The following is a 25,816-nucleotide window of genomic DNA, read 5'->3' as shown; positions in this document are numbered from 1 at the left end:
CCGATTGCCTAGCAACCGGCTGTTTGTTTACATCACATGACGGCCGTGATTGGACACGGCCGTCATGTGATCAGGAGGGCCAATCACAGAGCCCTCCTGCCGATCTGAGATGCGCCGTGTCCGGGTGACACGAGCACATCGGGATCGCGCCGCTGCGCGGGCGCGCGCGCGATCCCGCTACTCCGGAATGACGTTCCTGAACGTCCTATCAGGAGTAGACGGCTCCCACCCGGCCGTATATATGCATTGGCCGGGTGGGAAGTGGTTAAAGAGTAACTCCACTTTTCATGAGAAAAAAAAACAATCCCTTTTGGGTGACCAATGCACATTGCAATGTTTTTAACAAACTTTGATGCAGATTTCCATCTGGTTCTGCTTAGAATAAATAGCTGTTTGTTGTGTGTAGAGTGAATCTAAATAGGAGTAACATTTTCATTATTAACCTCCCTGGTGCTATGATTATGTCAGATTTTTGAATGTCAAAGTGGTGCAATTGTTTTGAATAGAAATTTGGCATTTTATATTGTAGTCCTGTAATTCTTAGTAATAACTCATGACATGTGAAGGACCTAACCCACAGTCACTTCCTCCACCCGTTAACCATAATATCTAACCCTCTCCAAATCCCCTCACAAATGACATGATAAGATTTTGGATTAAATGGCCTTGATGGCCTTTTATTAACAATTACTTTGAGATTAAATAAACAACATTTAAAATAACTCATAACCAACTTTTTTGTACTTTTTGGGGTCTTTGAGGGGAACCCCACCCCACTGGTCACTGCGACAAACTTCTTTTTACTTTAGGCCTCCAGTCGCAAACCCCCGGACCCGGAGACGGTACTCAACTTTCGCAGTGACCCACCTTTTACCCCTTCCAGGTTAACCCCTTGTTAACCAGAAGGTACCTGATAACCCCATCCACAGATGGGTACCAACCATGTTATCCCCATACCACAGATGGGTACCAACCATGTTAACCCCATACCACAGATGGGTACCAACATGTTAAACCCCATACCACATATGGGTACCAACCATGTTAACCCCATACCACAGATGGGTACCAACCATGTTAACCCCATACCATAGATGGGTACCAACCATGTTAACCCCAAACCACAGATGGGTACCAACCATGCTAACCCCATCCCACAGATGGGTACCAACCATGTTAACCCCCATACCACGGATAGGTACCAACCATGTTATATATGCATATAACATCCATATTCTCCTCCTTCCAAGATCCAACCACTGCCATGGGCTATCCGTACAGCCCCTATTATAATCAACGATACTCGGGAGGGTGGGTGGGCATCTTTTCCTCCACCGCTCAGTACTGACGTCACTCCCCTTCCTGCCTAATAATTTTCTAACCCGAGCGCCTCCCCTGCTCCGGCCACTCCCCTTTTCTTAAAGGAGACAAATTAATTATTTTCCCTACAAGCATGACTGTGCTGTCCACACCTGTCATGCCGTCCCTACGCTTATTCTTTTCTCTCCTTCTGCTCCGGGACTCTCTCTTAAATCTGTCCAAACAAGAGTCTAGTAGACATCCCGGGTATGATAAAGTTTGAAACACAAAATCATAAATTATAATATAATAAATAACTATAAATAATTCTAACAAATACAAATATAATAATAATAAAAATTATCCAATAATGTAATCAAATCAAAAACACAGAAATTTGCTGAGTTGCAGAATTGTCGCTGTCATTACTTTCAGTGTTTAATGACGAATCTCCCCACAAATCGCTATCTATCAATTCTGCGAGTGATTCTAATTTATTATCGCTGTTTTCTAGCTGGTCTAAAACCATTTTTGATGTAAAGAGACGGTTTAGGTTTCTATGGACAATCTCCAGTTTCCAGGCAGAAAGAACAGTATTTATAATATAAAACTGCATGCAGGGCACTGGACAAACCACTAGGGGCAAAAGGGATGTGAAATAACATGATGCAGTAATGTAATCTGTAAGATTACAGTGTACTGTATATGTATTGTGTTTTTAACTTTTTGAATTTGGCGCCATGCTCCATCCCCATGCGTCGCAGCGCTCGCAGGGAACAGAGCTTGGCACTGTGATAGATCTGGCGGAGGACGGCTCCACACAGTGCAGGGAGACATCGCAGGATCCTGCGATGCGATCCCAAGTGTGGCTCGGGGTTACCGCTTTTGGTAATGAAAATTCACCCCAAGCCACACTCCGGATTACCACTAAGGAGGTTAATCAGCTGATGCACTTGCAGTGTCCTAATGAGGAAAGTTTCAGCATCAGCATCCACTTAGAAGTAAATAACCCTTTGGGGATATCTCCCCAAAAATGTTTTTCTTTATTACAAAAGATGTCTGATTTGCATCTTAGTGTAATCTTCTGGGAAACTCAGTGAGCCAATCATATAAGCAGGAAATTACACTTCTGGGGAAGTTCTGTACACAAACTGTGTACAGAACAGACCCAGATTCCTATATTGCATTTAATTTTACATAAAATAATAACAGCTGCAGAATAAAAAAGAAAGGTATTTTTTACTATAATTAAACCATGATATGGCTTGTGTAGCATATGCTCTTTTTTATTTATTTTTATTTTTTTTCCCTACAAAAGTGGGGTTACCCTTTAAATACATTGTAATTATTATTATTGTTCAGGATTTATATAGCGGCAAAAGAAGAAAAAGCGTAAAGTTCTGGCGCACAGAGGTAGACATGTGCATGACGAAAAAATTTGTTTTGTTTAGTTTTGATTTGTGAATCTAGTTATTTTGTTTAGTTCAATGTAGTTGATTTTTTCAATTCGCATTAGGAATTTGTATTCGGAATTTTTAAATTTTCTTTGAATTTACTGATTTTTTTGATTCAAAATGTTCAAATCGATAAATTTTTTTTTCTAATCAGTCGAAAGCAAAATCTTATATTGTTTTCGATTTTAAATGCAGCAAAGTGAACAAACAAAAGAAAAATCTTCATCAAATGATTACAATGACTCTCTAAATCACCTTTGGCTTAACAAAAAATGCATTATTTTGAAATGGTACTCTAATAACACACACAGGGGGTTATTTACTAAAGGAAAATCCACTTTGCACTGCAAGTGCACTTGGAAGTAAAGTCACTGTAGATCCAAGGGGGACATCCAAGGAAAATAAAAAACAGCATTTTAGCTTGCACATGATTGGATGATAAAATCAGCAGAGCTTCCCCTCATTTCAGATCTACCCCGTAGATTTAGAGCGACTGCACCTCCAAGTGCACTTGCAGTACAAAGTGGATTTGCCTTTTGTAAAAAAAAAATACGGTCTTTGATTTCATCAATATGTCTACAGTTAGAATTCGACTGGAGTTCAATGCGAAATTCAATTCGTATTTCAGTTTAAATTTCCAAAATTCAGACAAATTTAGTTACGTTATTCGGAGCATTCGGTAAAATTTGTTTATATTGTAACTCGGGTATTCGGATATAGCCAAATCTCCTAATAACGAAAAATTTGTCAGAATATTAATTCGGAACAAAACGAACTGCACATGTCTACACAGAGGGTGTGTGTCCAAAATCAAAGGTAGTCTTGTTTAAGAAAGGAGAGGAACAAAGGAAACTCAGTCCATGAGTCAGTGAATAAAAAGTCCCAATTAAAAAGTCATTAGAGAAGCAGTGGGGGCATCCATAAGAGTGTGTCCAATTCCGAAAAAGACATAAAGGAAAGGAGGGGGAGGGGGTGCTCAACTAAGTGTCGTATTGAATTGAGATTTTTAATATTGCAAGATATAAAACACACTTACAAGATGAAGGGTTAAACGGTGCTCATAATTAGGCACTCTGCTCGGGGTGTATCACTGTCCTGCAGGCTCAGTCGGCTGGGTCCTAGTCACTGGCAGTGGATGGAGACAGGAACTCTCTGCAGCAGTGGATGTTTCATGCTGACCACAGGCAGAAGTGACGGAACTGGCCAGTAGAAGGAGCTGTGAGCTCTGAGCGTGAATTCTGATCCTCCGGTGACATCACCCGTGCGTTGCATGTTGTTCAGCATGAGACTTTCATTGCTGCAGAGAGCTCCTCCTGTCTCCTTGCATCCACTGCCAGCGACTAGGACCCAGCCGGCAGAGCCTGCAGGATGATATTACACCCTGGGCAGTGTACCTAATTGTTGCTGTAAAAGAACAACAGCATGTAAAGTTGTTAAAAAAAAAAACTGACAATACTGTATGCATTACACCTATCTATGCAGCAGGTGGTGCTGTAGTACTATAGTGTATAGTTAATGTTTTTTATGATATAACAGGATGTATTGTCTATATCAGTGCATGTACTTGTATATTTCTGCTTCCTGTTCATGTTTCTCCATGGTGTAAGACATTTAATATAATTCTCCGTGAGAGTAAAGCCGTATTACTGCATCCAAGAAGCTTCCAGTGCTTATTGCAATGCTCTGCACAACAATTATGTCTCCTGTCTCCTTCCATCCCTTCTTAACCCTTCCTTTGTAAGTGTGTTTTTCTACCTTGCAATATTAAAATCTCAATTTAATACTATACTTAGTTGGCACCTCCCCTACTCCTTACCTTTATATTGGACCAACAGTTCGAGCACCACTATACAACATGAAGGCAGACAATGATGCACTTAAAATCACAACTGCCATATTGCTAGTAGGAATGAGCTTCCAAAAACAGTTTTATTGACAGTTTAATTTTTTGTGAATGAATATAACTACAATGTTTTTTGGGGGCCCAACTTTTTTTTTTACACTATTGAAGTTGATAATGTATTCTATAGTAACTCCACTTTTGATGAGAACAAAACAATCCCCTTTGGGTGATCAATGCACAATGCAATGTTTTTAGCAAACTTTGATGCAGATTCCCATCAGTTACAATACAATTCAATACAGGAGGGCCCTGCTCATTAGAACTTACCATCTAAAAAGGAGGGTCACGTGCCACAAAAGTTAATAACTATGAGGGGTGAGCTGATGGAGAAAAAAGTTCAGTAGTTAGGTGGAGGCAGAATAGGACTCTCTTAAGAGAAGGGTTTTCGGGGATTGCCTAAAAATGGACATGTTATTATTATTACTAGTAGTAGAAGTGTGAAAATACATATACTTCCACTTCAAATTTAACTAAAGTACAAATTTGGGAAATAATTGTTTCATTTATATATAAATTGTGTAAATTTGTCAACCTCGAGTGGAATCTAGTGTATCACAAAAAAAAAGGGAAAATCAATGGAAGAGTTTTTATTTTTTCTTTGGTTTTTAAACTGCCTATTTTTTTGGGGGGTCTGTTTCATGTTTAAATGCACTTTTGTCCTGCTTTTATTATTATTAGTAGTGACAATAGTATTACAGGCATTAATATTATTTGTAATATTACTGTTGTCATTGTTGTTAATAAATACGAACACCTTTTTTTATCATTTAGAAACTTGAAATGACTTCCTGAACCACATTCTGTTTAGATTAAAATGTTACAGTTTAATTAAAATAAGTAAGAATTTTTATAATATAAAATGTGTATTTAAATGTTTTGTTTACATTGCTGAATTGGTTAAGTTTGTGTATTCTGAGGTCCGAATTCTTTCCAGCAAATCCCAAGGAATCCTCATGGTGGTGCTGTTTCATCTTCAGTGCCCGTCACTTTGATTTGAATGAAAATAACACAGGAGATGCACATCTGCTTTAAAACGTGTGGTTGAGGTTCTGTGAAATGACCCATTTTCAGCAGGATGTAGTTCTGAAGAATGATACTTCTGTTGACACGCTGATGAGACGTAATGGCAGCACACCTACAATTTGTTTTACTCCAGACATGGCCTTAAACTTATTTTGATGCTCGGCAGCAAGGTGTAATTACCTAAACAAAAGGAAATACATTCAGTATGTCCCCCCCCCCCCCGTCCTTTATGAGCAAAACATTTTCTTCACCAGTAATCTCTAACAAAAAGCTACATAAATGATAAGCATTGACTTAAATACAGTTTTTACTCTTAAAAAATATAGTGTCAAACAATTGTCCTAGCCAGCTGAGTGGAAATAACAATGAATAACCCGGGGTCATGTCTTGCAGAGAGATGTGCGTATGGAACGTCACCAATGGTCACTGCATCGAGAATGTCAAGCTCCCGTATAGGCACACAGCAATCTGTGTAAGTATCAACATGGACATGTCACTTCAAAATTTGCTGTGAAAATGCTTATTGGAGACCTTTAACCCTCATTTCAAATCAAACCAAAGCGCCACTTTAAGAAGATCTTGTTCTATTCATATTTTAATTATTGTTTGAATCTGTAAGCCTTTAGTGGGAGCTTTAGCTTTCAGTAACATATAGGCAAAACAGATTCATTGTGTAAAATCAATGGTTGCGTTTTATTTTGTTTTTTATAAATGCTCAGTTTTATAAAAAGGCCAGCTAGCCCCCTGCCTATGGGCAATGGCTGCCAGTCCCTTCATATATTTTCAAAGCACAGTTTTTCTCTATAGAATCTTGCAAGCAGTTACTTCCCATTAAGTTAAACATACATATTTATTTATTGAAAGCGGTTGGGAACTCTGCAGCTTTAGAGATTAGCAGTCAAAGTAAAGGCGTCATAGGAGCTGCCTAGGGGGGGCAGTTTAACTAAAATATAATCCGGATTTCAAAATAATATTTTACATGTTGTTACAATTTCATATTGTACCACAGCATTAACTTTATTTTATATACACTGCTCAAAAAAAGTAAAGGAACACTGAAAACACATCAGATCTCAATGGGGAAAAATATCATGCTGGATATCTATGCTGATATGGACAGGGTAATGTGTTAGGAATGAAAGGAAGCCACATCGGTTGATGGAAATGAAAATTATCAACCTACAGAGGGCTGAATTCAAAGACACCCCCCGAAAATCAAAGTGAAAAAAAAAATGATGCAGTAGGCCAGTCCATTTTGCTGAAATTTCATTGCAGCAACTTAAAATGGTACTCAGTAGTTTGTATGGCCCCCCACGTGCTTGTATGCATGCCTGACAACATTGGGGCATTCTCCTAATAAGACGATGGATGGTGTAATGGCGTATTTCCTCCCAGATCTGGACCAGGGCATCACTAAGCTCCTGAACAGACTGAGGTGTCACCTGGCAGCGTTGGATGGACTGAAACATAATGTATCAGAGGTGTTCTATTGCATTTAGGTCAGACAAGCGTGGGGGCCATTCAATGGTATCAATTCTTTCATCCTCTAGGAACTGGCTGCATACTCTCGCCACATAAGACTGCATTGTCATGTACCAGGAGGAAGCCAGGACCCACTGCACCAGTGTAGGGTCTGACAATGGGTTCAAGGATTTCATCCCGATACCATGAGTGCCATTGTCTAGCCTGTAGAGGTCTGTGTGTCCCTCCATGGATATGCCTCCCCAGATCATCACTGATCCACCACTAAACTGGTCATGCCGAACTATGTTACAGCCAGCATAATTTTCTCCACGGCTTCTCCAAACCCTTTCACATCTGTAACATGTGCTCAGGGTAAACCTGCTCACATTTGTGAAAAGCACAGGGTGCCAATGGTGGACCTACCAATTCTAGTGTTTAATTGCAAATGCCAATCAAGCTCCATGGTGCCAGGCAGTGAGCACAGGACCCACTAAAGTACGTCGGCTCCTCAGGCCACCGTTATGAAGTCTGTTTCTGATTGTTTGGTCAGAGACATTCACATCAGTGGCCCGCTGGAGGTTTTGCTGTAGGGCTCTGGCAATGCTCATCCTGTTCCTCTTTGTACAAAGGAGCAGATACTGGTCCTGCTGATGGGTTAAGGACCATCTATGGTCCTGCCCAGCTCTCCTAGAGTATCTGCCTGTCTCCTGGAATCTCCTCCGTGCTCAAGACTGTGCTGGGAGACACAGCAAACCTTCTGGCAAAGGCATGTATTGATGTGCCATCCCGGAGGAGTTGGACCGCCTGTGCAACCTCTATAGGGTCCAGGTATTGCCTAATGCTACCATTAGTGACACTGACCCTAGCCAAATGCAACACTAGTGAAAAATAGTCAGAAAAGAGGAGTATGGGAAAAAAATGTCAGTGGCCTCCACCTGTAAAACTATTCCTGTTTTGGAGGTTGTCTCGTTGTTGCCCATCTAGTGCACCTGAAACTGATTACCAAGCCTCCTCTGCTACTTAACTGACCAGATCAATATCCCAAGACAGTGGCGGCTGGTGACCTTTTAGGATGGGGGGTTGCCAGACCCCACCCTTCATTTTTGACCCCTCCCACTTCCCATAAGCCCCACCCCTTGTATAATCCACCCACTCGCCTGCAATCTTGTGACATGGCGCTTTCCATAGTGCACTGTGTCCGCCGCCCGAACGCAGTGCACTTAAGGATCTTTTTTCTGTTTTTTTTTTCCTTTTTAATTATTTATTTTATTTCTTTTTTTTTGTAACTGCCTTGGTAATGTACAATAAATTCAATTTATGCTGTAACCCATTTGGACACACATATAAAAATATTGTACATAAGCAATCACTGAAAGGTAAAAATTCTCTACCCCCTTTAGTAAATCAACCTCTCTGTGTAAAATGAGAGCTGAGAAATATGTGATTTTTCCTACAGAACAGAATATGTTTAGGATGGGTATCTGATAATGAAATCATTACATAGGTGAAATTAGAAACTAACATATGACTATCTTACTACCTCTAGCTCAGCTGAATTAGCTGTCAGAGATGTTAAATCTAGAGCTAAATGATATTTCTCATTTGAAGCAATCACCACCTTCTGAGATGATGAGGTCACCACACAAGAGAGCTGGGATGGCAGTTAAAGCCTTACTGCTCCAGTTAACCTTATGTGTGCTTTTATAATGACTACCAAAACTGCAATGAGTCAAAGGTTTTAATTTCATCTTTTACTTTTTCATAGATTTATTCAGCGTGCACAATATGAGACAGTTATGCTAAATATATTTCTTATGGACCATTTTTAATTATATATATATATATATATATATATATATATATATATATATATATATATAATTTCTTTTTCTATATTGCTTTGCACAAGCTATACATTATGAGGATTGGACATAAATGCTATGCAGTCTTCCTAGCAGCTTGGGCAATCACACAGACCTGCTGCCTTCCAGATGGGCAGTTCCTATATAAGAGAGTGACACCCAGACAGAAGCTTGTGACGCCATATATCTTTACTGCTGCTTGCCTCTTTAAGGCTAGTAATACACACTGGGGGACATTTATCAATACTATCTTAATGATTGTGGTTGCTAATCTGTCGCAAGATGGGGACAGATTTATTATCCGTAAGCAGGTTGCATAATACATAGACTATCTGTACCTATTTCAAAATTGCACTTCTTAAATCTGCAGCAGATGTGCAGCTAAATGAACTTAATTGCGGCATAGAGAGAAAATAGACAGACATATGCTATGTAGTTCTACAGTCACTCAGAACTAAATTTGTCGCTTTGTTTGCAAAACAAGTGTACTTATTTGCCAGCATACCATGGATGTGCAAAGGTTTCTTTTAATAAAAGAGATCACATCACAAAGATAAGTGCAAAGTTTCGGAGCCATGCAGGGCCCCTTTGTCAGGCACGATGAAGGGGCCCTGCAGGGCTCCGAAACGTTGCACTTTATTATCTTTATGACGTGATCTCTTTCATTAAAAGAAACCTTTAGACAGACGTTGTCGATCCATAGTGTGCTGGCGTATATGTACAGTTGTACACTTTCTTTTTCCAGGACCCAACTGGTAATCGCTGCAGCACCCACCATTTTATGAGCCATATTTGGCAAGAACGTGTGCGATAGGAATATTGACCAGATTGTTTGCAAAACAGACTAACAATTTTACACATCAATTGCACATTATCTGTGCAAGTTCTTTAATAAATGTCCCCCATGGTATACTAGGTGGTACAAAGGGCACAGACCATGGGCAATGCAGATTGCACATAGAATGACAGCTCCATCCTGCTCCAAACAAATTCAGCCGCTTCAGAGTGACAGCCCTACAGCTGCTTGATAAATTCTTTTTAATTGGTGACAGTCTTTCCACAGCTTGAACTGTGTTTGGCATCAACCCCAGAGGATTTCTGGCATATTTCACCAAAACTCTGCAACCTTACAGCCGGTAAAAATACTGTTGCTTTGACACTCCACCACAATCAACATGCTGTGCTTGGTATTCACGTGGACAAGTCTGTATTTTCTCTTGCTACACACCAATTGGATGGCAAGAGTTCTCAATTGAAATATGCTCTTCTATCTCAGACCAATGACACAATATTATCGTCATTAACTCCAGCTTACCGTGGATCTAAAGGCATACGATTTTTTTTAAATCTTGATGCATTCTAGAAATTTTTTTTGTGTTTAGCAGCCCCCCTCAGCCCCCCTAATACTTACCTGAGCCCCATCTCGATCCAGCAATGTTACATGGGAGTCTCGGCTGTCCTGAGACAGCAGCGGGTGCCATTGGCTCCCACTGCTGTCAATCAAAGTCAGTGAGCCAATGAAGAGAGAGAGGGGACAGGACCGAGCCGGGGCTACAGGTCTGTATGGACACACAGAGCAGCAGCTCGGCTTGGGTGACCCCATAGCAATCTGCTCGCTTTGGGGGCATTCGACAGGAGGGAGGGGCCTGAAGCACTGGCGAGGGACCCGAGAAGAGGAGGATCAGGGCTGCTCTGTGCAAAACCACTGCACAGAGCAGGTATGTATATCATGTTTGTGATTTTTGAACAAAAAAAAAAAACTAAGACTTTTTTAGTATCACTTTAAAGAAGAATTCCAGGTATGGATATTTCAACATAGTTACTGTATATTATTCCAGCTATACATGTATAACATACCTGTAGGCAGAGATTTTTTCTCAGAGAATAGATGCATGCACCCCCTTCTCCCCTGGGTCACCCCTTGTCTCCACCTACTACCCACCTCCAAGCACCGTCTTTTGTATCAGCCCCCGACTCATCTCCCAGTACCACCCCTTTTAGAGATTACACAACCAAGTATCATTTTGTGGTGCTATATAATTTGTAGGAATGTGTTATTGATAACAAGACAGTAAAATAGAACCCCCCCCCCCCCCACACAAAAATAGATCTCCCTAGCAACAATAAATCCCCCCCCAGCAGCAATTGATCCAATCTAACAGAAATATTTCCTCCTCACCAACAACAGACCCCTCTGCAACAATGGATCCTCCCCAGCAAAAATAGACAGCCTAGCAACAATAGATCCTCCCCAGCAACAACAGATCCCCCCAGCAGCAATAGATCCTCCTCAGGAACATTAGACCCCCCTCCAACAACAATAGTTTCCCCCAGGAACAAAATACCCCCTAGCAACAATATATAACAGTATATTCCCTTAGCAACAATAGACAACCCTATCAACATTACACCCCCCCCCCCCCTCCCAGCAGTGACTATAGACCCTCCAGCACACCCAAGCCCCCTTTACTCGCACATACATTCAGTTCCCACAAAAAAAAAATCTGCTTTAGGATCCGTCTGGAAGCTGGAAATCACTAAAGTATACACCGCTGCTACGGTGATATTCACTTGCTTCCGGGTCCTGCGCCAAGCAGCATTGTGAACACAGGAGGCTCCATTCAGAAATTGATTTACATTTCCTAATGAATGCAAAGTGTTCTATGATTGCACAAGAGAGAGAATGCTTGGTGACATCCTGCTCCCCCCTCATCCAATTAAAGAACCCTTTGCATTTATTGAGCAAAGGCAAAGCATTCTCTGAATAACTTCTATGTTGAGTGGGCAACCTCCTGTGTTCAGAATGCAGTAGGGCAGCCGCTTGCCATGGGACCCGGAAGAAAGAGGAGATGACTGGAATAGCGGTGTTTATAAAAGTGATTTCCAGCTTCTAAAGAGATTTCACAGGCTTGGTATATGCATACTGTTGTTACGCTGGACCAACGTAACTATGTAAAGCTACCCATACCTGGAATTCTGTTGGAAGTTGCAGTATTGTGTATACTAAAAACATACTAAATCTTTTATGAGGAAGCTTCATTTTAATCACACGATCGCTTCAAGGAAACCTACAAGCGTAAAAATACAGGGGGGGGGGGGGGGGGGGCTCCAATTGCTGACTTTAAAGTTGTAGGCTTCTGGGTTGTTCTCCTGATCCTGGCTTCACCCCTGAGTAAGTCTTTGACCTGAAGCAAGCTGAGATTTTTCATACTTTTCCAGCTTCTACCTCGTCCCTTTAAAACCAAACACATATTAATTATACAGGTTCTGAGGCGAATTTAAAGCAGATAATCCCTTAGCTCTTGTACACACGGTAGGAAATTCCGATGTAAAATGTCCGATCGGACCGTGTTGTCGGATAATCTGACCGTGTGTGGGCTCCATCTGACTTTTTCCGTCGGAATGTCCGACCAACAAAGTTTGAGAGCTGGATATAAAATTTTCCGATAACATGATCCGATCGGACCTTGTCCGATCGTTTGTAGAGAATTCCGATCAGACAAAGTGCCACGAACGAACGTCATCATGTTCTGAACGTTCGTATTTTCCGACAACTTTGTCCTACCGCGTGTATGCAACACCAGTTTCGGACAAAATCCGTCGGAAAAAATCAGACGGATTTTGTTGTCGGAATGTCCGACTGTGTGTACAAGGGCTTAGGGGGTTATTTCCGAAAGGCGAATCCACTTTGCGCTACAAGTGCACTTGGAAGTTCAGTCACTGTAGATCTAGGGGGACATGCAAGGAAAATAAAAAACAGCATTTTAGCTTGTACATGATTGGATGATAAAGTCAGCAGAGCTTCCCCTCATTTCAGATCTTCCCCTCAGATCTACAACAACTGCACTTCCAAGTACACTTGTAGTGCAAAGTGGATTTGCCTTTCGTAAATAACCCCCCTATGTGACTTTAATTACCACCTTCATAAGCCACAGAACCATAATGTAATTTATATGTGTTCAGGTTTAAAGGGATAAGGTGGCAGCCCTAATGGCACTCCTGAAGTCTACACCTTTAGAATCATGAGTAGCCACTCTAAACAATACATTCTTACAGATTCACTTAAGATGAAAAGACCTGCAATGGAGTTTTTTATTGTTATTTTTGCTGCAGTTTGGAAAGGAAAATAAGCTAAAATCAAAGCGGGTTTGTCAGCTCTCGGATTTAGCTGTCATGTGACCCCGCAGGCTAAAAGAGATATTTTAAATCAGTACAATCACTATCCTCAGTGCACTCTTTCAGAGGCTTTCTTTAGATTACAATGTGAAGTATAAGAATCCATGATGGAGTTATGGCCCTACTGCGAGATACTCACTTTTCACTCCCAGCTATGTAACTGAACCACGAACACTGCTGAGAAGACAGCATCTTCAGAATATAAAAATAGCAATGTTAGTACTACATTAAAAGTTCATTTTAGTGCTCCGTATGTCATACGGAGTTAAACAAAAAAATAAAAATAAATGCATTTGTCAAGGAAATCAAGACATTCAAAATTGAGTGTGAAACCGGTAATTAAGCTGGATTAGTCCTTAAGCACACTGGGCTTAAAAGCACGCTTTTAGAGGCGTTTGGCATTTTTCTATTTCAGTCTGTAAAAGCGCCTCTATGTAAGCCTCTGGGGTTCATTTACTAAAATTATAGAGTGCAAAATCTGGTGCAGCCCTGTAGAGAAACCAATCAGCTTTCAGGTTCTTTTGTCAACGCTTACTTGAACAAGCTGTAGTTAGAAGCTGATTGGCTGCCATGCACAGCTGCACATGATTTTGCACGCTCCAGTTTCAGTAAACCAACCCCCAGCCTGTGCATGCACACATAGGCATCTACAGGCTGAAAAATAAATAAACATCAAAAGCTCATCCAGGAGAGGAGCTAAAAAGCAAAAAATATTTGCAACGTACATAAACTCTAGACACGTTTAGGTGCTTTTAACTGCTTCAGCTCCGGAAGATTTTACCCCCTTCCTGACCAGAGCACTTTTTGTGATTTGGCACCTTTAACTGACAGTTGCGCGGTCATGCAACATTGTACCCAAACAAAATTGATCTCCTTTTTTTCCCACAAATAGGGCTTTCTTTTGGTGGTATTTGATCATCTCTGCGGTTTATATTTTTTGCGCTATAAACAAAAAAGGGTGACAATTTTGAAAAAAAACACAATATTTTGTACTTTTTTTAAAATATCCCCATTTTTTATATATTTTTTTAAAAGCACATTTTTTTCTCAGTTTAGACCGGTATGTATTCTTCTACATATTTTTGGCAAATTTAAATCTCAATAAGCATATACTGATTGGTTTGCGCAAAAGTTATAGCGTCTACAAAATTTGGGATAGATTTATAGCATTTTTATTATTTAATTTTTTTTACTAGTAATGGTGGCAATCTGCGATTTTTATTGGGATTACAACATTATGGCTGACACATCGGACAATTTTGACACATTTTTGGGACCATTGGCATTAAAGAGGAAGTAAACCCTGATGAGTTTACTTCCTCTTTCATTCCCTGCAAAGGTAAAGCATAATGGACTACTATGCATCGCATAGTAGTCCATTATGTGTCACTTACCTGACACAGAAGCCAGCGAAGTCACCGCTGTCCCCTGTAGTCTGCCACATCCATCTTCTCGTGGGTCTCGCTGCTCTACTGCTGTCATTCGGCAAAGCCGCGTTGACGTCACTCCCGCGAATGCGCACGGGAGCCGCTACTCGCGGCATATCGCCGTTGACCTACGCGCCGCTGTCTACGGCGCATGCGTCGTAGACAGCGGTGCCTGTCTTTCGGGACATGGTTTAGGACAGGGATATGCAATTATCGGACCTCCAGCTGTTGCAGAACTACAAGTCCCATGAGGCATAGCAAGACTCTGACAGCCACAAGCATGAACCCCAGAGACAGAGGCATGATGGGACTTGTAGTTTTGCAACAGCTGGAGGTCCGCTAATTGCAAATCTCTGGTTTAGGAGATATTTCTTGGACCTACAGGTAAGCCTTAATCTAGGCTTACCTGTAGGTCAAAGTTGGTTGTAAGGGTTTACAACCACTTTAATACAGTTATCAATGCTATAAAAATGCATTGCTTACTGTAAAAAAGGGGTTATAACACTAGAGGGCGATCAAGGGGTTAATTGTGTTCCCTACAGTGTTTTCTAACTGAAGGTGGGTGGGGACTGACTATGGGAGATGACAGATCGCTGTTCATACTTTGTATAAACAGACAATCTGTCACTTCTCCCTTCAGAGAAGCGGGATCTCTGTGTTTACACACAGAGATCCCGGTTCACGTCGTCTTATGAGCGATCGCGGGAGCCTGGCGGTCATCGAGACCATCGGGCACTCACATCGGCTTCGGGGCGAGCTGCGCACGCACCCCTTGTGGCCGTCTTAAGGAGCTGTGTAACATAACGGAGAATCGCCTGCCCATTTAACCGCTTGACAGCTGGTCAGCAAGCGGTTAAAGTTTTTGAGTGTAAATTCATTACAATGGCCAGAAAAAAATGTATATTTATGGAATTCATTAGCCCTCAAATGTTTGATGCGTCTAAACACGTGTGCCTATAGTATGGGTTTAGGAGGAACGTATTTTAAGCAGCTTTTCTCCTGCCAGGAGAAAAGGCATTCAGAGGGGCTAAACAGATGCCCTGTTGTGTATGAGGCTTTAGATACATATGCAGATCTAAGTTTCATCCCCAGCATATTTAGCTGGTAACCCAACCTATTACTTCCAGTCCTGCTTTATAAAGCATGTATCCAAATGAAAGCCCCACTCTGAGCTAATATAACCTCTCTGCCTTTTCTCTCTACCAACTCCTAACCAGTCCTGCCAGGCTTTCTTTTTTGCTTACCTAGTAAAGAAAGATATAATACTCGCCTAAGTCCCCTGTCCAGGTGCCACACTGCCATTTCCAGGTGTGAGAGACTTCTGATCTAGTGATGCAAATCTGCTGGAGACCTCCAGTGTCCTTGAATTAAAGTCAGTGATCTTCTAGGTCCTGAGAGGACCACCACTGGACAACTAATAGGAAGTGATGTGGACACTCAAAGAAGGACCCCACAGAAAGAACACAGAAAAAAGGTTTTGGTAGGTGGCATTATGTGACTGCCAGCTCTTTTTATTGTATCATACCAACAATTAGACTGGGAGGTGGGGGATATCCATTGAGGAGCTTTAAAAAAAAAAAGCAAATAGTAAAAAATGGCTGTTAATTGAACATACAAAAAAAGTCACACTTCACACAAATTAATAGGTCACATATCGGCATGGCATTGCTAAAAAAAAATACTTGTTTCTTGCTTCAAAAAAATGCTCTGAAATCCATCATGTCACTTACAGCCTAGGCAAAGTGGGCATAGTCGCTGACAATCAGGTGCATTGTGCATATTTGACATCATTAGAGACTGAAAACAATTGTTTTGTTTTCAGACAGAACTTTTCATCGAGGTAGGAGGGTAAGCAGGCTGCAAGTCCCTTTTTATGTACCGCACTTAACATCTATCTACATACTTATCTACAAACTATACAAAAAAAAACAAGGTTTAATATGGCCATACATATATTTGTTATTTTTTTCATTCTTAAAATGAACAGATTCTACCATTTACACATTAGATGTGGATGGGGGAATCACTCTTGAGCCATTGTATTCTGCTAGCAGGGAGCCTTGCCTGCTGTCAGAATATAATGATGAGTGTTGCTGGCTATAGCCGGTGGTACTGATCTTTCGGGAAAAACCTGACAGGCTTATGTACATAAGTCGCTCAATAGACTGACTTGTGTACAACCAGCTTGCCCATACATGGAGCCTGCTGCTGCCTCTCTGTCCAATGAGGAGAGAGAGAGAGAGAGAGAGAGAGAGAGAGAGAGATGCTGCTTTTGTGCACATCGCTGGATCAAGATTGGGCTCAGGTAGGTATAGGGGGGGTTGCATGCAGAAGGTTTTTTTACCTTAAAGCCTTGTACCTCTAGATCCACTTTAATATCTATTAAACCACCACACAAGTTCAGGCTGTTTTCATGGCACTTACAGGTGATAATTTTTATAACCTTAGACCCCTTTCACACTGCCAGCGTTTTTCAGGCGCTACAGCGCTAAAAATAGTGCCTGTATAGTGCCTGAAAAAAGCGGCTCCATTCACTCCACTGGAGTGGTGCGCTGGCAGGGCATCACAAAAAGTCCTGCCAGCATCTTCATTGGTGCGGTGAAGGAGCAGTGAACTCACCGCTCCTCCACCGCTGCTCCCCACTGAAATCAATGGGGCAGCGCTGCTCCTGGGGCGTTTTGCGGGTGGATTTAACCGCTAGCGATTGAATAGTGCCACTAAAAAGATAGTAAAGCAACACTAAAAATAGCACCGCATGACCAACGACAACCCCCCGCGCGGCTTGGTGTGAAAGCCGTTTTACCTGTAGGGCAAAGATAAACATTTCACTTCAATACCACTTTAACTCTAGTTTGGAAAAGAAAAAGTATAAGTATGTGTCCAATTTCCAAGTATACTGCATTGTATATTTTAAACTTGATCACAGGAAAAGCCGGTAAGGCACAAGCTCGGTAATTTTGCCTTTACTGATTCAGCTTTACTGAATCAGAGAAAAGATTATGAAGACAATGCAGCTATTGCTTTTTTAGCAAGAAAGACCTGTAGTTACACACCAGAGTGCACTTTGCTGGCCAAAGCTTTAATTACAACACAGCTGACAAAGGGATAAAAAATTACATTTGCATGCTGAATTACTGCTTATAGATAGTCACAGCGCCTATCTGTCAATAAAGGGTGCCCTGCTCAGTAGATTAAGGCAGACGTCTCTTTGTACTTTTATTAGCAATCTTTAGTAAAAAAAAAACATTTATGGACATTCGTTTTTTTCTTACATTGTTACTATAGTTTTATAGTACTTGTTTATTTTAATTTGTAAAAAAGGATTTGTTCTTATACTAATCTTACTGTTTTTGATGCTGAAAGTTCCTGTCTTTAAAAATATGGCTCTTCGCTCAATAAACACATTTAATTTTTTTTTTGCTCTCGTTGGCTGGCAGTACTACCATTGCTCATTCCGAATGACAGGGGAAGGCTGGCTGCTCTGCTGTGGTCACTATCAAGATGTCCTCATTGTTGATGCAAAGACCTTGCAAGTCCTTCATAGTTTCAAGTCACAGTCATCAGATTGGATTAGTTGCATGTGCATTGTTCACTCTACCAGGATTCAAGGTACCGAATATTAGAATAATTGACATTTGACCTAAGTCTCTCCCAGGGTATGGTCTCATATCAGTGTTCAATTGGAGTGTTATATTTTGAACAAGTACAACTTGGTGGAAACATATGTGTGATATATGTGTCATTGGCATTTTACTCTATCAATACAATACATAGTAATGCCAGAATGTACAATATATATGTCATGAGTATGTCTCTTATCCTTATTAGAACTGTGTTTTAAATAACATCTTGTCCCTAAGAGAACATATTTTCCCATAGTTTCTCACCTATTAGGAAACTGAAAAATGTCAGAGACATTTTTAGACCAGAATGGCTAAAAACAATAAATGATAGGCTTTAATAAGCTTTCTAGCAAACTTTTCTACAACATTAACCACTTTCCGCCCATCCTATTGCCAAATGATGGCTGGGTAGGACATTAGTCATTCTGGATGGATGTCATATGATGTCCTCCACTAACGCCCCACGGGTCATGCTGCAACATGATCTGTCATCGGCTGTGCCCATCAGACACAGCCGATGTACCAGCCCGCTGCCGATATGATGTGATCACTGCGACCAATCACAGCAGATCCCATTACAATAGTAAAAAATAAAGAAATCCCTTGCTTGCCATTCATTGTGTACAATTGTGTTGCTAGCTGTACAGAGGGCATAGCTAATCAGAACAATACACACTGAATGAATGAGTTTTATTAAGTAAAAATGATTGCTTATACCAGTGAAATTCACTGGCATAAGCAATCATCATGTGTAAAAGAAAACTAATTTAAAATTGATGGCGCATGATGATGCTGTATTGCACTGGCAGCAGTATGTGAAAACAAAATTGTGAAAAATAAATATTTATTTTTATTTCTTTGCTTTCCAAAAAAAATTAACAAAAAATTACAGCTTCAAAAAGCTCACCATGCCTGTTACTAAATACTTTGGACTGTCTACTTTGCAAAAAGGGGTCATTTGGGGGAAATTTGTAGTGTCCTGGTGTTTTTGGCCTCAAGAAATGAGACAGGAATTACATCAGAATTGATCAATTTCCAACTATACCCAATAGTTTGCGGACTCTATAATTTTCCTACAGACTAAATAATATAAACTGATGTACCTGTATGGCAGTCCGCAAAAGCAGGATAGTGCTGCGGGAGTGTGCCCGCAGGTCCCACGGTCTCAATGTCCTCCAGCGGCCCGCGATCACGGCGAGGAGAGGCAGAACGGGGAACTGCCTATGTAAACAAGGCATTTCCTTGTTCTGCCTAGTACCATGACAGAGATCTTCTTTCACTGTCATGTCAGTGGTAGCCCATTCCCCCTGCAGTTAGAACACGCTGAGGGAACACACTTAACCGCTTGATCGTTTAACCCTTTGCCTGCCATTGACATTTATACAGTAATCAGTGGCTCTGATCACTTTATAAATGTCAATGGTCACTTTATAAATTGTGTCAAAAGTGTCCAATCTGTCAGCCGCAATGTCGCAGTCACGCTAAAAAAGCAGTGATCATCAATACTAATAAAAAAACAATTATAATAAAAATTTCATAAATGTATCCCCTATTTTGTAGACGCTAGAACTTTTGCGCAATCCAATCAATATACATATATTATGCTTTTTATTTATTTTTACCATATAGAAGAATGCATATTGGCATAAACTGAGGAAGATATTTATTATAGCAGAAAGTAAAAAAAAAATATGTTTTTTTCAAAATTGACATTTTTTTTTGTTTATAGCACAAAAAAATAAAAACCGCAGAGGTGATTGAATACCACCAAAACAAGCTCTATTTGTGGGGAAAAAAGGACGTCAATTTTGTTTGGGTACAATGTCTCACGACTGCGCAATTGTCAGTTAAAGTGAAGCACAAAGTGCCAAATAGTAAAAAGTGCTCTGGTCAGGAAGGGGGTAAAATCTACTGGGCTAAAATGGTTAAGACTAAGTTCTATTTTGCACATGGACACCTTTTCACTTTTTATGTACAACTGAATGTTACAAATTGTTGAACTATTTGGAGCGCTGCTTTTTTTTCCCTTTACTAACTGGTATGACAGTTTGCTAAGCAGCTGCAATTGTTTCTTATTTACATCGAGCACGGATTTTACATTCTTTTAATGTTTACTTAAATGCCCAGCTGTGTTCAGTGTGCCCATCATCCATCCATCCTTGCTGTAGTTGGATGGCAAAGTACAAAACACAACAACCTCTAGTATAACAGCAGAATTAATACAGTTAAAACCTATTATATAATAAAGTTTACTCTTTTACTTTATGTTTAGAAGATTCATTGGTTGCAATATCAGCTTCTGGTGACCTAAAGGTGTGGGACCTCTCATCTTCTGTTAACAGCATACAGGTCAGTAACCCCCCCCCCAAAAAAAAAAAAAATTAATTAAAATATATATACTGGGGCCGCAATGAGCTAAACATATTCTCCTTTTGATTATAGATACTCCATCAATGTTTTAGCCATCTGTGTATTTTATCAAAGGTTAACAATAAGGATAATAGCAGTATAGGGAAGAACACTGGATATGATGTAAACAGATACTAAATAATTACTGGATAACACAAAAAGATGCAACTGGGTTGATTTACTAAAAGCAAATACACTGTGCACTCTGCATGTGCAGTTGCACACATTTTTCTTAGTAAATGGAATGTGTTAATAAGGCTTCACTTTGTAAAAAATACCCTATCAGGTGCACGGTAAAAAAAAAATGTTTGGAAATTATTGGATGATGGAAATCAGCAGAGAGCATTTACTAAACTCTGGAGAAAATGAGTGCAACTGTATTTGCAATGTGCACAGTCTATTTGCCTTTAGTAAAGCCACCCCATTGTAACAACATGCATCTACACCAAGTGTATACACCTTTCCAACAACACAATCAGCCAAGTGTATTCTAATCCAAAAGGAATTTGTAATGGAAGGTATAAACAGATAAATCACAGAAATAAATGCAAATCAAACCCAAATGCACCTTGTTTGTGCACTGGTGTTCCCACAAAGTTGAAAAGCTGAAAAACAACCCCACACCACCCCCGTTTAGCAAATGATTTGGACCAGTGCACAAAGCAAGGTCCATAAAGACATGAATGAGTGAGGAACTTGACTGGTCTGCATAGAGTCCTGACCTCAACCCAATAGATTACCTTTGGGATAAATTAGAGTGGAGACTACAAGCCAGGCCTTCTCTTCTACATCAGTGCCTGACCTCACAAATGCTCTTCTGGAAGAATGGTCAAACATTCCCATAGACACACTCCTAAATCTTGTGGACAGTAGACTTGTGTACAATGGAAAATTTTGTTTAGTTTCGGTTCATTGTCATTCATAAAATACATAATTTCGTTCTGTTATATTCGTTATGTTACGTTAATACGTTTTCGGATAATTCGTTATTATTATTCATAGAGTGTCGAATTCATTCATTCGTATTCGTTGACATTCGATATTTATGTATGTATAAACATTCGTGATAATGATTTGTAAATTGGAAAGTCGTTTGTTTATTGAATCTTTTAACACACACAATGACAACGTCTCTTCTCCTCGGCTCAAATACAATACAACACCCTTCTAACTCAGTTCTCAGGAATGCACTTTTGCCAGTCATCCATCCTCCGGCACAAAATTAATTCGCTGATTGGACTATAAGATTTACTTTGAGCTGACCTTTTGTTTCATTAGTTCTTTAAAGAATTACCGAATCATGTCGATTTCATTTGAATTAATTCGTTATATTTCTTTCGTATTTGTTGTTATTCGTTATTTTTTTATTTGGACATTCGGATGCATCCGAATGTCCGAAAGATGCAAAATTCGGCCGAATTCCAATTTGTTACAAAACGAATTGCACAAGCCTAGTGGACAGCCTTCCTAGAGGAGTTGAAGCTGTTATAGCTGCAAAGTGTGGGCCAACTCAATATTAAACCCTACGGACTAAGGCTTGGATCCCATTAGGATGCCATTTGAGGTAAATGCAGGTGTCCCAATACTTTTGGTAAAATTGTGTATATTTACCAAGAAAAATGGTGACATGTTCAATACTTATTTCACCCATTGTGTATACACCTATTTAAACTATAGGCATACACAAGAATAATGCTACACAAATATCAATGAATCCCAAAGAAAAGTGCTTTATAAGACTACATTATATCCACGTGTTTTTTTTTTTTTAAAACACCTTCCACACTAAAAAAATATATTAAATAATGTGCAAAAGGTCTCTTAATTGTCAGACCCTTATAAACATGCAGGAAAAAAGTGCTCTCTGCATGCAAATCTGTTGTGCTTCCCCTCCAGGCCTGCACTCACCAAAAAATATTGACCCCTTATCTCTAAGAGAGTCAAAAGCACCTGTAGATGACACCTCCTTTTTACTCCAGGCTATAGTCACAATCTCCTTCAGGCTTCAATTTGAATCTTCTCTCTACCTCCTCCTCTCAATAGGACCATGTGGGACAGATGGTGTTAGGCCGCGTACACACGGGCGGACTGTTCGCCCAACCTTGTCCGCTGAACAGTGTTTGGGCGGACAGTCCGCTCGTGTGTGGGCTTTCAGCGGACAGTTTCAGCGGACAGTTGGACGGACAAAGTCTTTCGGAAATTCCGAAAAACTGTCCGCTGAAACTGTGTTTGAGCGAACAGTCCGCCCGTGTGTGGGCCTGTCCGCTGTACTTTCAAAATGAGCGGACTGTTCCCGCTCGGAAAGTCCGCCCATTTCGAGCGCGTGTACAGGTAGGCGGGGCCCGCGAAGGAGACGTCGCGGGCTCCGCCGCCTGGAATGGGCTTAAAGGGGAACCCCAACGCCGAAAAAAATCGGCGTGGGGGTTCCCCCAAAGTCCACACCAGACCCTTGTCCGAGCACGCTACCCGGCCGGCCAGGAAAGGGGGGCGAGCGAGCGCGCCCCCCCCTCCTGAGCCGTACCAGGCCGCGTGCCCTCAACATGGGGGGGTACCAGGCCGCGCGGCCCCCCCACCCCAAAGCACCTTGTCCCCATGTTGATGAGGACAAGGGCCTCTTCCCGACAACCCTGGCCGTTGGTTGTCGGGGTCTGCGGGCGGGGGGCTTATCGGAATCCGGGAGCCCCCTTTAAGAAGGGGGCCCCCGGATACCGGCCCCCCACCCTATGTGAATGAGTATGGGGTACAATGTACCCCTACCCATTCACCTGTGAAATAAAGTACAAAAAAAAACACAACACAGGGAAAAAATATTTTATTGCACAGCTCCGGGGGGTCTTCCGTCTTCGGGGGTCTTCTCGCCGGACTCCTCCGCTATCTGTGTGTAGCTCTTTTACTAGCGGAGGAGTCCGGCTTTCTTCCTCCCCGCCGCCGGCCTCTTCTCCCGACTTCGGGGGTCTTGTCCCCCTCTTCGGTTCTTCTGCCGGGCCACCGCGCCTTCTTGTAGCTCTTTTACAGGCGGTGGCCCGGTCTTCTGTCGCCGCTGTCGTCGCCGCCGCCGCCGCCGCCTTCCGTTCTTGTTCTTCTTCTTGTTCTTCTACTTCTTCTTCTCCTGGAGATGTTGACTCGACGAGCTCTCCGGCCGGAATGCCAGGGACACGCTCCGCTGCCACTTATATAGTGACAATGGGGCGGTGTCACATGGTATATGTCACATGGGTTGGTCACATGGGTTGATGTCACATGGGGACTATGACATCGTAAGGGGGCGGGGTCACCATGTGACCAACCCATGTGACATATACCATGTGACACCGCCCCATTGTCACTATATAAGTGACCGCACAGCGCGGCTCTGGCATTCCGGCCGGAGAGCTCGTCGAGTCAACATCTCCAGGAGAAGAAGAAGAAGAACAAGAAGAAGAACAAGAACGGAAGGCGGCGGCGGCGGCGACGACAGCGGCGACAGAAGACCGGGCCACCGCCTGTAAAAGAGCTACAAGAAGGCGCGGTGGCCCGGCAGAAGAACCGAAGAGGGGGACAAGACCCCCGAAGTCGGGAGAAGAGGCCGGCGGCGGGGAGGAAGAAAGCCGGACTCCTCCGCTAGTAAAAGAGCTACACACAGATAGCGGAGGAGTCCGGCGAGAAGACCCCCGAAGACGGAAGACCCCCCGGAGCTGTGCAATAAAATATTTTTTCCCTGTGTTGTGTTTTTTTTTGTACTTTATTTCACAGGTGAATGGGTAGGGGTACATTGTACCCCATACTCATTCACATAGGGTGGGGGGCCGGTATCCGGGGGCCCCCTTCTTAAAGGGGGCTCCCGGATTCCGATAAGCCCCCCGCCCGCAGACCCCGACAACCAACGGCCAGGGTTGTCGGGAAGAGGCCCTTGTCCTCATCAACATGGGGACAAGGTGCTTTGGGGTGGGGGGGGCGCGCGGCCCCCCCTTCCCCAAGGCACCCCCCCATGTTGAGGGCACGCGGCCTGGTACGGCTCAGGAGGGGGGGCGCGCTCGCTCGCCCCCCTTTCCTGGCCGGCCGGGTAGCGTGCTCGGACAAGGGTCTGGTGTGGACTTTGGGGGAACCCCCACGCCGATTTTTTTCGGCGTTGGGGTTCCCCTTTAAGCCCATTCCAGGCGGCGGAGCCCGCGACGTCTCCTTCGCGGGCCCCGCCTACCTGTACACGCGCTCGAAATGGGCGGATTTGCCTCCTCCTTACGTGGGCGAGTCCGTTCATTTCAAAAGTTGAGCGAACTGTTTGCCCAACCTTGTTCGTCAAACAGTCCGCTCGTGTGTGGGCAAGTCCGCTCATGCAAATTTTGAGCGGACTGTTTGCCGAAACTGTTTGACGAACAAGGTTGGGCAAACAGTCCGCGCGTGTGTACGCGGCCTTAAAACAGTTTTTTTGTTTTTAATGAGAATAAACTATTAAAAATTCACTTCCAAAAATGAAGGGCAATGGGACGTTAAGAAAGCTCTGTTTGGGATGCTCCTGCACTCCACGGACCAGATGTGACCAAACAGTAAATGACGTGTAGACATACCCCATTCCACATTCTAAAGTGCAAATCTCCCTTAAATCTCTTTGGATAAAATTAACACATTTAGAGCATGATAAACAAGGAAAGGATCCTTTTCTTGTGGGTTCCAAAAACCAATAGACAACTTCTCTTTTGGTTTGATCAGCATTTGTACAATCTTATTATGGAATGTAGGGTTCTGCCTGAACACCTATATGGGAAAAATCTGTTCCACGTCTGCTTATGCGGTCTGCGAGATGTGACATTGTTGACTAATACAATAAATAAACACGTACGGAGAGGCCAATGCCATGTTATTGGCATACAATCAGAATAATAATTTTTTAACATTGGTCTAGGACCCATGTTTCCCGTCAGTAGGTTTCTGCTGTACTCTGTCTAAGGATTAATAGGTAACCCCTAACCATAAATTTCTCTTCAATTTCCAGTCACCTTTTCCTAATAAAATTAGGGGCTTCACAATGTTATTCAGCATAATGAACTGACTTCTGACCCAAAGACTGAAGATGGATGAAAACTAATAAAAGCCAACAAGTGAATATGATTAAAGATCCGTAGTTTGGTCCCCAATCGTATCATTGAAGTGTCCAAAGAGGAAATACATTCTTTGTCATATGTCATGTTAAAAGGTACCT

At 41.9% G+C, this 25,816-nt stretch overlaps 1 protein-coding gene across 4 annotated transcripts in view; it reads left to right on the top strand.

Moving 5' to 3' along the window:
• Window positions 1–25,816, top strand: part of WDR72 (WD repeat domain 72) — a 451,594-nt gene that overhangs the window by 112,312 nt on the left and 313,466 nt on the right. For all 4 annotated transcript variants that reach the window (XM_077473505.1, XM_077473507.1, XM_077473506.1 and 1 more), the window contains exons 4-6: window positions 6,073–6,151; window positions 18,046–18,217; window positions 20,504–20,580. In XM_077473505.1, coding sequence (XP_077329631.1) covers window positions 6,073–6,151; window positions 18,046–18,217; window positions 20,504–20,580 — 328 coding nt within the window. The remainder of the gene's footprint in view (window positions 1–6,072; window positions 6,152–18,045; window positions 18,218–20,503; window positions 20,581–25,816) is intronic.

Source organism: Lithobates pipiens, unplaced genomic scaffold, assembly GCF_037356315.1.
Source record: "Lithobates pipiens isolate NorthernLeopardFrog02 unplaced genomic scaffold, aLitPip1_a1.2 Scaffold_8, whole genome shotgun sequence".
NCBI classification, from domain to species: domain Eukaryota; kingdom Metazoa; phylum Chordata; class Amphibia; order Anura; family Ranidae; genus Lithobates; species Lithobates pipiens.
The sequence above is the reverse complement of the archived record's forward strand: the minus strand, read 5'-3'. Positions and strand labels throughout refer to the sequence as shown.